General features: G+C 49.3%; 1 protein-coding gene across 1 annotated transcript in view; it reads right to left on the bottom strand.

The window, feature by feature from the left end:
- Positions 1-12628: 12628 nt before the first annotated feature.
- Positions 12629-14703, bottom strand: part of HYDIN (HYDIN axonemal central pair apparatus protein) — a 39107-nt gene continuing 37032 nt past the window's right edge. Inside the window, exon 12 of the mRNA XM_069027268.1 lies at positions 12629-12901. Within this exon, the coding sequence (XP_068883369.1) occupies positions 12629-12901 (273 nt within the window). The remainder of the gene's footprint in view (positions 12902-14703) is intronic.

Here is a 14703-nt window from a genome sequence, read left to right as displayed (position 1 = left end):
CAGCCACAATCAGCAATGGAGGCTGGCACTGCAGGTCCTTGTAAAGATCATCCTTAGGCAGCTCTACTTCCCTCTTTTGACAAGTTATGGCCCTGGAAATAGTCTCCACTGACTTTACTGTGGTTATTCTGACTTGCACTGATTTTACAGATGACAGAAACCATTAAGCCTTCTCCTTCCTCATGCTTTGCACAGCCGCCAGGGGATTTATAAGCATCAGGTGAGCTCCTGATTCTTTGTGAGACAGAAAAATGCTTCTCTATCAGACTTGAGGCAAAGGCCCTTCTGAACAAATCAGTGGCTCTAACAATAAATACAATTTGTGGTCTTTGTTCAAAATTAAACAAGCCCCGACAGCTGTAATTTGGAGGTGCTGTTTAAAGCAATCTGCACCAACTACAATCTTACCTGCTACTCCAAAAAACAGCTCTGCAAACAGATGACTATTAACCCCTGTAACAAAGAGCAAAGGAGGAGAGATGTGTTCAAGCTGTCTCTGTAGCCAGGATCTGGATACTCACCATTTTAAGATGTCTTCATGGGGGCAAGTGCTGAGAGCTTGAAAACACAAAGAGTATGGCTGCAAGGGTTAACAATATTAGGAAGCAGTGGGAAGCCAAAGAGCTGGTTGAGCATAACCACCTGAGAGCAGCAGGTTGCTCCTGGTTGGATCTGACAGGCAAGCAGAAAGCTTCCAGCCGTGGAAAGAGAGAGGTTCTCAGTCTGTCCTCTTCTTAGGGCAAAGGCTGCAGGAGAGGGAAGCTGGATCTCAAAAGCTGAACCCTGAGGACAAGCTCACAGTATGGCTGGTGGGCTCTTTCCCTGCCAGCATTGCTGTCCTTCCATGGGGCAAAGAGCAGGGTGAGAAAAGGAGGGACGTGAAATGATGGAGCACGTCCTGAAGTCCTCACCTAAGAGGAAACATTCCCGCTTTTCTTAACCACTTCTGCCGACCCCCAGAAGGTGTCTCCACCGGCCCACGCTGATGCGGCACATCCCGGGCAGGCAGCGAAGCCCCAGCCCAGCGCACCGTCCAAATGGGATTCTGCAGCAGGTCACCACGGGGCACGGAAGGAGAAGGTAAAGCTGCAACGATAATGAGCACAAAATGAAAAGCAAACCAAAAAAAGCTCCAGTTTAATATACTTGCTAGGGTCGAATCCCAAAATAAATCAGACACTGAAGCTCCACCCTGCTGAGTATGCCGGCATTGCCATCCATCTCCTGCCCAGAAGGAGCAGGGATTCTCACCCTGGCAGAAATCAGATTAAGGGTGTGGGGGGCTTTTACCCCATGTAAAAGCCGAGTTAACGTTGCTGCTGAGCTACTGTTAAAGGTCACTCACATGGTACATCAGAATTCCTCCCTGCTTTACCTAGAGTGAGGCAAGCATACTCCCAGGACATGCGCTCACAGTCCAATGGTCCCACAGAGCTCCTGGAGATGGGACAAGAGATGACCAGACAGGATTGACCTGGTCCAAGTGACACTGGGGACAGCTGGGGACAAGTGGGTGGTGATGGAGGCCAGCAGGCAGGAAAGAGGTGACAGTTACCAGTGAGAAGGAACACACAAAGCAAGCTCCCAGCTGGAGAGGTTTCCTGTGGAGGAGAAGGATGACTCTCCCGAGGGCAGAGCCACTGAAAAGACAGCTTTGAGTCAGGCGTTGTTGAAAATACACAGCAAGGCAGCTGGGCCCAGAGGACCCCTGGGGTGCCCGACCCCCCGGAACTCCTACCTCCCTCTGCTACATGAAGCACACAGTGGAGAGTAAATAAATCCTTCTTGCTCCATCCTACACCACTAATTCTGGGATGGGCATCTCTGTGGGCTGTTCTGCGCTTTGCTGAACCCCATTCAATCTCCCTGGAAGCTGAAACCCTCCCCTCTATCTGCTCCTGGCTGCCTCCCTGTCCCAGTCAGGGCATACATCCCTAACATCCCAGAGTCCTCACACCTTAACCCAGATGCTACTGGTTCTCTGAGTTGGCAAAGACAATATACAGCAATCTGTCAGAGTTCAAGGATCATGTGGACAATGCTCCTCATCAGATTTAGTTTTAGGTTGTGCTCCCTATCCAGGAACCACCTTGGGCTAGAAGGAATCAGCACAAAAATCCCCAGTGCAGACTTACACCAAAAAACTTGTAAAGATCTGGCACCTGGATTCAAATTTACAAGGGGTTTGAACCTCTTCTTCTAAGAGTTTAAAGATGTCTCAGCTACCCTCTGAAGATGGGGGCACCAGAAAAGAGCACAGCCATACTAGAAACAGTAGTTTTGGGTTGAGCAGTGCCAGGGGTTCAGATGGATTTTCTCTTGGGAAAGCTGTTTGATGCACAGCTTGCAGAAAGCAGGAAAAGAAGGAAGGGTAACAAAAGATGGAGAAATAAAGAGAAATGAAGTCTGGGTGATTATGTCACCTTACCCATCACTGTCACATGCAGTGAGGGCTGTTCCCACCAACAAACCAAAAAGAAACATCAGTGTTTCATTTCATAAACAATAAAGCTCTGTAGAAACAGGCCTTGAACCTCCTGCACCTCCTGCCCAGAGAAAATCCATGCAGGAGCCATCCAGGCAGCACTGGTGGAGAGGCTTGGATAGGGAGGGGGATGCCCTTTGCAGAGCCCATGTATCTTGGGCTCCCACTGTGAGCCTTGGCTAATGCAGATGGGCAGAAAGCAAGGGCAGAAGCTGGCTGCTCCCCAGATTTGCAGCTGAACAGTGCTGGCAGAGCAAGAAGTCACCTTCCAGCGTTTGCTGACTGGCTCCAAAATTAGAAGGCAATTCCCACCCAACCTGCCCCCCCCCAGCCTGATCTGGGCATGGATGACACATGAACATGTCCCAGGCTAGGTCCTGATGGCACAGTACAAAGCTAGGGAGAGAGTCAACCACCTGACAGCACTTGGGATATGCAGTGCTTTCTCCTTTGCCTCCTGTACCCTCAGTTCACCTCTCCAACACCCCAGAGCTGCTCCCCAGTCCAGCAAGGAATGACAGCTCTCAGGGTCTGTCACCCTCATGCAAAGGAGGTGGCTGAGGCTCCCCAAACCCAAGTAAGAGTTGAAGTGACTCCCATGCAGCTGTTCTGGGCTCCAACTTCCATTGTAATGTCTCGAGTCAAAGTCCTCCAGGTGTGTGACAATGGGTAGAAGCCCTGAGGCAAAAGAAGCTGCCTCAAACATGCTGTAGTGCTCCCAGAGCTCAACCAGAAGGTGCCATGCCCAGGCCTGGGGGCAGGCTGGCTGACTTGCCAGCCAGAGAGCTGGGAAAAGAGCAGCACCATGCTGGAAGAGGCAGAGAGATGGAAGGTGCATGGTGACTATCACTGTGCTGAAGGTAGAAAAGAAAGAAGTCTACAGACACGTTGAAAATAGGAAATCATTACCACCTGTCTTTGTCCTGACAGAGCATCCCTGTCCCACATCCCATGTGCAGCTTTGTGTCTCTACTACAGACTTGGTAACAACATATGCTGGCTGACAATCCACTCCTTGGCGAGCATCTTTACTTTTCTTTCTGTCTAAATAAAGCAAATAACAAATTTCCAAGTCTCCCTTGCTTCAGCTCCCCAGTGCCTCTGCCTATGAGTAGAGAGACTCTCTGCAAGCTGTCCGTGGCAGTCACATGGCCACCCCAGAGGTGATCCCTGCCCAGCACCTAGCACTTCCTCCAAGAGCCTCCAACTCTGAGAATTAGGAAACCACTCCTCTGGTACACCAAGCAAACCACTGCTCTACTGCTGCTAAACCTCCTGCAGCCGAGGGACACATCAGCAGCATCTTCCCCTCACAACTCAACCCTCCTTTTCTAAGTTACCCAGGGGATTTAAGCAAGGAAATAGCACCTATGGGGCTACCAAAGCCCAAAACATAGGGCCCTAAGGAGCGGAGAGCACCAGGGGCAAGAAGGGGTTGTGTCACTCATCTGAGACTCCCCAGCACCAGGGGCATGGGGGATAAATACATTTCAGATGGATGTTCCCACTGTTCCTGCCTCTCCCTGCCAGTGGCTGACAGAGCGCTGCTGTCAGATTTCTGCCTTGCACTCTTTTTCACTGTCTGCATTTTCCATTTCTTCCTTGTTATAAAAACAACAAAGCAAAACCCCATCAACTGTAACACAGAATTGGGTTTTTTTTGTCAGCACCAAGGCTGGGATCTGGCTCGCAGGGTCCCTGCAGTGACACCTGCCTGGGGACATGCAATGAGAGAGACAGAGACAGGAGAAATCACTAATGCTATAGGAAGACCCACTTGGGAGGAGAAAGGCTCCTGTTCAAAACAAATTGGCCAAGAAAATCCTGAATGGAAAGAATCATTTTCTACATGTTTAGCTCAACAAATCCTTTCCCCAAAGAATCTACTGGCAATTCGTTACTCTGGATCTGTAGCCAAGATGTTCCCACTGCCCAGAGATGTCAGATCAACACACGAAGGTGGTTTGATGTGTGCCACAGAGGTGCAGAGTTCCCTGCTGATCTATCCTGGCATGTGGACTGCTCAGTGCCTGTTAGCTCTGTCCCAGGGAGGGAACACATCTTGCATGGGAAAACAAAGAGGTGATGCAGAAACAGCAATAATCAATGCAAATGACAAGGCATGGGTCCTGAATAAAGGATAAAAGCTCTAGAGAACAACTACACTCGGGGAGGAGCCTTTGGCAGCCTCTGTCACAGGTCTCTAAGAATATCCTTGTGTATCCTTTGTATTGTCTTCCTTTTGAGGGGAAACCCAAAGAAAACTGAGGAGCTGGTTACTGACCTTAGAAAGGGGACAAATTATTCTTTCAAGAAGAAACCTTGAAGGTAAAAAATAGGACAAAATGTTTGAATTGGACTCCAGATTTAGTTTCTCCTGTGGGGAGATTCTGAAGATCTGTTCCAGTGCTACAGAAAACCTCTTGGTGCAAAGGCTTAACTCAGCTTTGAGCTATCAAAGATCCAAGGGGTGAAGAGAGCCTGTTCTCAGTCTGTCTCTAACCCTGTAGGTGTAGACAAAGAGTAACCACAGGAGATTCATGGCTCCACAGTGGGCATGGATTGGCACGGGTTGGGCACATCCAACCCCACAGCCACGGCTAGACTCTGCTGCTTCTACCATTGCTCTGCTCAAAAAAGCAGCAGGGACTAGAGAGTGAGGAGGAAAGAATGGATTGAACAGTTGGAAGAAAAAAAGATCTAAGCACATAAGAGTCTTGTCCAGGCAGAAAAATACTTTTCTCTCCTGCCCAAAATAAATGTGTGTCTGATGGATGCTGGGAGGCTCTGCTGATGGGCTCCAGCAAGGTTAGATGTATGGATGCTTCAGTTCTACTGATCTCACCTTCCTGAGTCTTGATACTTGATTCTCTTGAAATCATGTCAGACTGAATTAGTTTGTTCTGATCACTTAGAATACCAACATTAGTGCTTAATGTGGACTAGAAATAATATCTGACATGCTGCCCTTCTGCCGGGCTCTTGATGAGCAATTTGAGGTGTTAATAGCTTGGAGACCATCTTCATTTGCACCTCTGCCATGTACAATCACATGGTGGCTGCTGAGGGACCCAGAGAAGATACATTACTGCTTAATTAACATGCAGAGCAGAACAGGGAGCTCTCACAGCATCCCCGGGCAGAAAGAGCCAGCAAAGGGGCCGTGCCAAACCCTTTGGAGCAGAGGCTGCTCTCCTGCCAGATGCTTGGGACCCTCAGCTGCCACCAGCTCAGCATCAGGAGGAGCAAGTGCCTGCAGGCTCAGGTCCAGCAAAGCCAATTGAGGGGGAGATGGGGTGATTAAAAGCTGAGCACTGATTCAGCATTCCCATTTCCAAAAGCCTAAATTGGTTTTAAAAAATGGGAATAAAGAGAAACAGGCAAGCAGCCAACAAGTGGCCCCAGAGGAAATTAATTCCTCGCGGACCTCACTGGAATGTGCTTGTTTCTCTGTTATTATAAAATATATGCATTGTTCTAGCATCAAAATTAGATTTCCCCTTTAGGTTGTAATTAAACCCTAATTTAATTTGGCAGAAGATAACAGGGGCCTCCAAGCAGAGCTAACAGCCCTGCTCCTTCTTCTCCACCTCCCTCCACCTGTTCTTGCCAAGTTTTCTCTGCATTCCAGGATCTGCTCATGAAGGTGCTGTGAATCAAGAAGGGCCACACAAAAACCTTGTTGGGATTTGATAAGACCCAGCTGGAAATGAGCTGCCCCAGTGCCCAGGGCTTCTCCCCTAAGCCCTCCTCATAGCCACAGCTGATTTACAGCTCCCAAGAGGCTGTGTCCTCTGAACAAAACTGTTTCTGGATGAGCTCTGTTCTTTGTAACAGCAGCACTTCAATGCCTACTGGTTAACTTTGCTTGGTTTCTGGGGCATTATGGAAAAACCATTTGCTGTTGTCATAAAAAGTGCCCAGCCCAGACTTCTGCACTCTGTAGAGAGGTCACAGCAGGAGGAACTGCCAGAAATGTATTTATAGATGTGCCCCAGTATGAGTGCAGGATTGCTCTTGGGCTTGGGAAGCACAGCCCAGCCCTGGATGGCCCTGCTTCCAGGGGTGTTCAGACGTGTGCTCCCCCCAACAGATGCAGCTGTTCCTAAAGCTGCAGACCCTGCTGATCTCTGTCAAACACCAAAGAGCTGCTCTGGGAAGGCGAGTGTGGTTTAACAGGCCAAAATTCTCTTCATCAAGGTGGTCTTTGCCTCAGGTCACAGAGGTCTGAGGAAGCAGCTTTCCTTCCAGGGGAACCAGTATGGGGGTTACACCAGCATCAAACTGATGGAGATCACCTATTCCCTGGGCTTCCAGCCTGATCATGGCTGGCCAGTGTTATTTCCACAAGGAAAACTCAAGAACACTTTGTCAAATCCCAGGCAAACAGCCTTGGTCTTTGCAAAGTACAAACAGGACACCAGGAAGAAGAGCTTTAAGCAGAGGGCAAAGGTGCACCTACCTTATGGTGTTCACCTGGCTGTCTGTCTGGAAGGACCAGTGGTACTGGGCAGGAAGTGGGCTGCAGTTGGTCATCTCCACATACAGCACTTGTTTGGTGTCATTCATGATGCAGCCAAAGTCCAGGGCCTTGGCCTGGAGACGGAGATTTGGGAAGTGGACTTCTCCCCGAACAGGGATGTGCTCCTCATGAGGATGCTCCATGAAGGACACCCTGAGTGCCCTCTCTGCTACCCAGCTGTTCAAATCGTTCTCATAAGCTGGGTTAAACTGGATGCAGAGATGAAGTTCCTCCCCTACATCCAGCACCATGGGCTGCAAGGAGATGAAGAGCATTAATCACCTTTGTGATCAAGTCCCAGTCTGACAGCAGGAAACAGTAAACCTTCAAAGTGTGACCCCAGCCTGGGCTTCTCAGTTCACCCTCCTTTCTTTACAGCGGGGGTCTGACTGCAGGCACCACGCTCTGGCCCGAGATTCTCTCAGGCTCACATTTCTGTGCTCAGCAGCAATACAAGGGGATGGCTGCTGGAGAGCTGGGATGCTTTCTAGGAGACACCTTTACTGCATGGCTTGCCCCGATCTGCTTTCCTGCTCCTTTCTCCTCGTGTCTTAGAGCCAGCATGGATGTTACCAATTCAGGTAAGATTTTGCTTCTTTCAGCAGCTCTGCTGATGCAGCTCAGGCCAATCCACTGCTGACACTACAGAATAAACTTCTCAACTCAAGGATCTCTCAACAGACCTCTCAACACCACATCCCTCCTCTTCAAACCCCACAGAATGAGCCCACAGATGCCCACCTTGGAGTCTGCAGGGAGGGGCTGCTGGTTCACATCACAGGTTAGGAACGGCTGCTCCAAGTCCAGTACAATGCTGAGTGGAAGGGAGCAGGTGTTTTTTAAAGACAGAGGCTTGGACTGAAGAGTCAGGAGAGCACTGGGTTGCTACAGAAACAGGAGACAAGGGAAAACAACCTCAAGTGGCCATAGACCTCCTTCCCCTTCCGATGCATTTCACATATTTCAACCCCCAAAGCACATACAAGCCTGACAGACACGTCAGTAACATTTTCAGCGTGGATCCCGTTTGGATTTGCATGCCCAGCTTCTCCCATGCCTTGCTACAGTGACCTTCACTCCACAAAAAGTGCAGAACCACCAGTGCACTTTCAAGGCTTCCTTCTCTTGATGCCCAGACAAGGTAACTGACCCTGTGAAGTATTGGGGGGACCTTTCTGACAGCTGCTTCTCCTCTGGGAAGAGACAGACTTCTTGTTCACTCTAATGCTTTCAGTTCCCTTAGGCAGAGTGCTTGGCATGAGATGATCTGGGAGGCAGTAGCTATTAGATAGAGCTGAGCAGAAAAATGAGGATGATAGTTTAGCCTGTCTAAATGACTATGAAGACAGGGCAACATTAGGTAGCCAACTGGAAGTTATTGAGATGTGCAACAGCTGAGCTGGGGCTTTCCAAGGACAAAGGCTTAGATGAAGCAGTTTCTGTGTCATCAAGTCAGCACTCATGATTTCCTCATTTCTGTAAAATGAGATGATCTTGTAAGCATAATGCTTACAGAAATTTGTAGAAATTTGTACAGAAATAAAAAAAAAAAAAGAAGAAATCCATATATGAAAGGAAACAGGCGATAGAAGGGTCAGTGTCAGCAAACCCTCTCTTGGAAGCAGAGGGGAAAGAATCCATGCAAAAAAGCCAAATAACCCAAATAGCCAGCCTGCCTTCAGGGAAGGATGTTGCTAGGATGCCCTGTGGCCTTCTAGGGCTGGTTTTAAAAGAAATCTCCTCAGGAACAGAGATGTCTCACACTTCACAGGAAAACACTCTGTTTAAGCTGAATACTCAAGACCCTTTCCTGATTTCTCAAGTTTTTGCTTCCCCAAATGCCTCCCTTTGTTTCTCACTCCTCCCTCTGATACAACACCACAACCCAACTCCTCCTCAGAGCCTACAGACTTGACAGTCATCTGTGTTGCACATGCAATGCAGGGAGTTGGGCTGCTGACCAGCCTGGTGACTATGAATCTCTCCGGACCCAAGGAAAATGGAAAGCCCACACACAGGGGAGTCAGGCTCTGCAGGAGCCAGGTGGCCACAAGTTGAACTCTCAGATTCTGGATTTCCAGGCAAGACATCCTCATCAGTGCCCTGATCACTCTGTTTCCCCTCTCCAGTGAAACCTTTGGGCTCAGCACTGCGCAGGGACAGTCCCCCACTGCAGGTGATTGAGCAAGTCTTCCTCAAGCTACCACTGAGGCAACCCTTTCTCAGAACACCAGTATCAGCAGGAGCTTCATGCAGACACATTCCACATTCACTTCCACATGTGTGTCCAGTGGTCCTAGAGCCAGGGAATGCACACCAGGGTTAGCTGGCATTTTCTCTGCAGAGTTGCTCTTCCCCTGGGAAGAAAGGCACAGAGAGGAGAACACCCCAAGACTCTCTTAAAATCTCCCCCTGAGCTGCTCTCCAAGGGTGCTGCAAAACCTGGCTGCCCTTGGGACACCAGGGCTGGCTGAGAGACTGGGGTGAGCAGTTATGGAAATATTGACAAAAGTCAGGTTGTCAATTCTAATGATCCCTGGGAACAGTTTCCCACGTGGATGGACATCACGCTGATCATTAGAACTGGCACACTGAGATTTCCTCCTCCAGAACTCAGGGCTAGACCAGCCCTCTGCCCATGTTTGTCTTCAGAGGAAAAGGAAAGCTGCTCCCAGATGCTCCCACCCTTCACAGAGCTTTTGTTTTGCTCCTTGCTTCTCCTGCATAAAGCACTTGGGATTTGTTTAATTTACTTCCTGCCTGGGCTTCTAGTCTTAAGTGCAACTTACTTTCCCTGCCCTTCCTTTCTGCCCCAACACATAACGCTGGTAACCTTCTGTTTGCTCTGAAGGAGCAGTATTTCCTTCAGCGTGGATTTTGGGATCAGCACTGGGTTTTGGTAGCTATGGAAACACAAAAAAGCCTTAGCAACTGATGGTGGCCAGCAAGGAAAGCAGCTGGTGCTGCCATGGAAACTTGTGGCCTTAAAACAGTTTCTTGAAGTCACTTGCTCCTTTTCCCAGGCAAATGTCAAGGGGCTGCAGAAGAAGCCCCAGTGGAGGGGACCTGATAGGGAAAGCTCAGCCCTTGGCAGGGACCTCACCTGAGCAGTGCTGGAGCAGCCTTCCAGCACCATCTCCACAGTCTGGCCTGGCCTCAGGTCCATCTGCAGTGGTTGCAGCTTAAACACAGGGCTGCCAGCTCTGGGGAGCATCTTTCTTCTTGGTGCCACCTCTTTTGAAAAATGTGGAAACCTTCTGTGGTCCAGCACAGCTGATGGGTGTGTTGTCCTTTGTCACTTGAAACTGGTAACAGCAGGGATTGAAGCTAGAAGAGATGCAGAGATCGAAAATGTCATGGAAGCTGCTATTTCTCTGTGATCACTCAGCTTCAGCACTCTGGTGAGGTTCCCTGACTGCACACTCTGAAATAAAACTTCCATGCAGAAAGCTGTCTGAGCTCAAAGCTTAAGCCACAGCCAGGTCTTGGCTGCCCTGGAGTTTATCACCACCCAGCAGCTGCTCTGTTTGCATAAAGCCAGGGGAAGTCTTTATGAAAAACATCTTCTCAGTTGCTGCCTCATCTCAGAGCATCACCAGCCTTAGCTGCTTAACATTCTGAGGGTTTTTCCAAGGTGCTTCCTGCAGGTCTCACCATATCAGACACTGATATGTGTCAGTATCAGTGGCTGTATCAGTCAGTATCAGTCAGTATCAGCTGGCTGCAGGCAGAGGGAGGAACAGCTTGGCTGCCATTTCACCTTAGGAGCTGCTGCCTCAGGTGGCTACCTCTGAGGATGCTACTGAGGAGCTGCAGGGTATAGAGACTCATCTGGTGATCTGAGCACCACTTGCCTCACTGGTGGGGTCCCTGCCATGGCATCCCCTCATCTCCCCCCAGTTCTTAAAGAGCACCCAACCCTAATCACTCCCAACATCTCACCCTTTGCCAGAACAGCTGGGATTGTGTTTTAAAGAGAAATGAACTGTGAGAACACAGGGTCAACAGAAGTTTCCCCAGTATGAAGACGGCAGCAAGACCAGTCTGGCTACTGAGGGAATGGAGTGACAACAAGAGATTAATAACTCCAGCTAGACAGAAAACAAAATGAATGTTCAATGGAAATTGATTCCTTCATGTAAAGAAACCTTAATTGCAGGCTAGTCTGGAGCTGTTATTTTACTCTCAATAAATCTGAGCATGACCAGGAAACAAATTGTTCCTGGAGCAGTTACTGGTTTTCTGAAAGTCACAGAAAATATGGCTGTCTGCTGCCAGCAGAAGCAATGGTAGGGGAAGAAAGTTGCTCTGGAACAGACTGTTAAGAACTGATGTGTACCAGCTTAGTATAAAATGGTTTATGTTAGAGACAGCAATGGATGAAAGCTTGGAGAAGCTCTGGGTAGGTGCAGAATTTGTGGCTCTGAAAACACCCAGTGTTCCCTGGGTCCTATCTCAGCTCACCCAGTAGCAGCTCTGCAGCGGACAGCCTGGGCAACAGCCCTCAACCAAGCCAGTGGGCACAGATAGCAAGAGGCAGAGCATGATGACACCAAGCACACTGACATTGTCCACTCGGTTGAGTAGCCAGTTTGTGGCTGCACAGAGCACAGGACATGCTGGACTAGGATCCACCTCCCTGCAATGTCTCTGCTTACATGGACGGCTGGTGGGTATATATTTAACCCCCCAAAATCTATCCTAAACGCTTAAAGTAGGATTAACTTACTCTTTCTACCCAAAAATTTAGGTATTGGGAGCACTGTGGATCCTCTTTGCAGCCAGGGAAAAGAACAGGCACCTCGAGAAGACAATTCTCATCCCAAGAACTCTCCAGCACAAAGCAAAGAGCACTTTGAAAAGGCTCCTCTTTCTCCTGTTTACAAGAGCGTGTCTGATTTCAGGATCAGTGAAGCCCCTCCTTCGAGCTCACCTCAGTTAACACTCTCGGTGCATCCTGCCCAACCTCAGCGGGGTTTTCCTCTCCCTTTTGGGGCTGGTCCTGCAGCCATCCTGGCTTGTCTGTGCTTCGGGCTTCTGCTGTGGAAGAGACAGTGAGGGAGCAGGCAGAAGAAAAGAGGAAAGAACCACTAGGTCCTCTTTGGTAAAGCACAGCCCGGCAGGGCAGCTGGGGAAGAACAAACCGAGGAGGATATAGGGCAGAGACAAATTCTGCTGCTCCTCCCAGACTCCCAGACAGAGGGGAAATAAAGCAGCACCATTCATTTAGTCGAGGAGCTGCCAAGAAGCTACCGCCAAGGTTTGCACTGTTGTGAGATGACAGTCCATGGGGACCAGAACAGCAAGCAATGTTATTGCAAAGAGAAATATGGTTATACTGGTAATGTAGCATTTTCCAGCCAGACACTGCTGGGACATGCTGTTTTCCTCCAATTGTTACTTGATAAAGTGAGGAAATAAATGTATTAGAACTAAAGATAATTCAGTAACAATTTAGCAACTGGTTTCCATTTCGTGGCTTTTGAGGGTATCTAACAACTTTCAAATGGCCATCACATGTTTCTGAGGGAATCTCTGGCTTCAGGCAAACAGAGCCAGGACCTTGTTCATTGAAGAAGATCTAGTCTGAAAGACTACAGCAAAACTGCTCCTTGCTGAGCTCACAGGAGAAGCAGGAGCTGAGAGATCTCCTGCCTGAAGTGGGGTCCCAACTTGAGCTCTGGAGTAAACAGTTTATCAGTGACAATTGTGGTGCTGGTGCCCACAGCCTGGACAGGGATGGTGTCCATATGGCTGTTCTCAATGAACACCTTCACCTTGTCCTGGAATTTCTCTGTGTCATCCAGGTTTGCTGTGACAATCACAGACACCTCAGACTTAGGGGGGACCACTCCTTTACTGGGTTCAATCCTCCAGTGTGAGCGTTTGCCAGCCTGTAGGACAAGCCAAACACGAACTTAGGATGGAAACCATGGACCTGCTCTGCTGTGAGGTGCAGGAAACAGGAGGACTAAAGAGAGGAAAAAAATCATAAAGGCTGTAACTTCCCTAAGTCTAAGATACAGATTCTGGCAACAGCAACTCTCCAAGAGCTTATACAACCTGTATTTTACCTCCCCTTAAGACTCACATCATTAGCCCAGTTTTGCTCAACCCGAGGGATGCTCCTCCTCAGGAGAAGGTTATTCCCTCTCCAGTCTCTCTTTGGACTGCTTGCCAAGGGAAGCTATTTACTCTCTCCTGGCTTCCTGACAGTGGAGCTGGATCTGCACAAAGGCTCAAGGCCAGAGGAAGCCAGGACTGCTCAAATACCACCCCAGCAGCCACACGGCTGGAGGACACTGCTGAGAGCCTGAAGAATAACTCTGCAAAGCCAGCTGAGCAAAACCCCAACACCAAAGTCTCCTTTCCCAAGGGGCCTTCAGTGCTTCTCAACAGCCCCTGAAGGACCAAAGCCCTCGCTTCCCACTGATCATCAGCTGCAGAGAGGTGCCCCAGTGCCCTCTGCTTTGGAAAAGTCAGCTCTAAATGGTTATAGCAGGGTAGGAAAGCAGTAAGCAGAAAAAAACCTGCAAGACATGCCCTGTGGGCATGGCATGGCCTTCCTAAGCGTTCTCATCCTCTGGTTTCTCATGGACTTCCCTCTACAGATGGGGCAAGAGAGCTGGAACTGCCCAGGGGAGGGAGCGAAGCCTTTACAGCAGCACAGCTGGACTGACACAGCTCTGCAGGTCAGGGCCTGGTATGAGCATGTCAAACCCATCCTTTCCATGCCAGGCCCACCCAGCCAAGGTGCACTGCTCCCTGCAGGGGTGGAGAGCAGAATTTCACTGTGGAGTCAGGGAAAGCTGCCCTGGCAATCCCCCACTTCAGGGTTATGTTTATCCCTCAAACAGCTGGAAAAGCAGCAAGAGGAGAATTCACCCCGCTCCTCCTTGGCCCAGGAGGCTGAGCTTGGACTCTCACACAACACCTGATGCTTCATCCACAAACACAAACAAGTCCACAGTGTCAGGGCTGGCTTTAACCAGCTCCAGAAGTTCAACCCACCCAACATGGAGAAGAAAAATCTCCCAAGCCTATTCACAAGCCTCTCACAGATTCCTCCTCCAGCAGCATTAGAGTAATGCTCTACTCACCACTGCATTCAAATTAAGGGACCGATTTTTCATCTGCCTACAATGACATAAATGCAGAAGAAATCTGTTGTCTTGAACAGAGTGAGTCCAGCTTTACAGCAGGAAGCTGAGGGCAAAGTGTGGCCCAGGAGATGCTGGGCAGTTTGTGGCTGCAGAGTTTTTTCTGTCCCCACTGGAGATCCCTGCAGTGAATACAACTCATCTGCTCCCCAGGAGAGGAGAAATGAGATGAGGAAGAAAAGCAAACTGCTCTATACAATGATATCTCTCTCTTTAACAGCCACTTTCTGTCCTCATCCTTCCTCTGCCCACTTTCAATCAAAGAAATCACTCTCAAAAGCACAAGAATGGCTTCTGTACTTGATCATCTGGTACATGATTTCAGCTTGTGATTTTGGAAACAAAACAGCTCCTTCAGGAATATCCCAAGTGACCCAGCTAACAGAGGCCTCACACCAGTGCAGATCTCTCACTCACATGTGCTCAAAGCTGGCAGGACTAAAGCCCTCCCACACACCAGTGAAACTTCAGCCCCACCAGCTGGACTCTTCCCATACCTTGATATCCTGGGATCCCAGGGAGTGGATGGTCCCTCT

Source organism: Aphelocoma coerulescens, chromosome 11 (genome assembly GCF_041296385.1).
Source record: "Aphelocoma coerulescens isolate FSJ_1873_10779 chromosome 11, UR_Acoe_1.0, whole genome shotgun sequence".
Lineage (NCBI taxonomy): Eukaryota > Metazoa > Chordata > Aves > Passeriformes > Corvidae > Aphelocoma > Aphelocoma coerulescens.
Note: the sequence above shows the minus strand (reverse complement) of the source record. Positions and strands in the feature narration are given on the sequence as shown.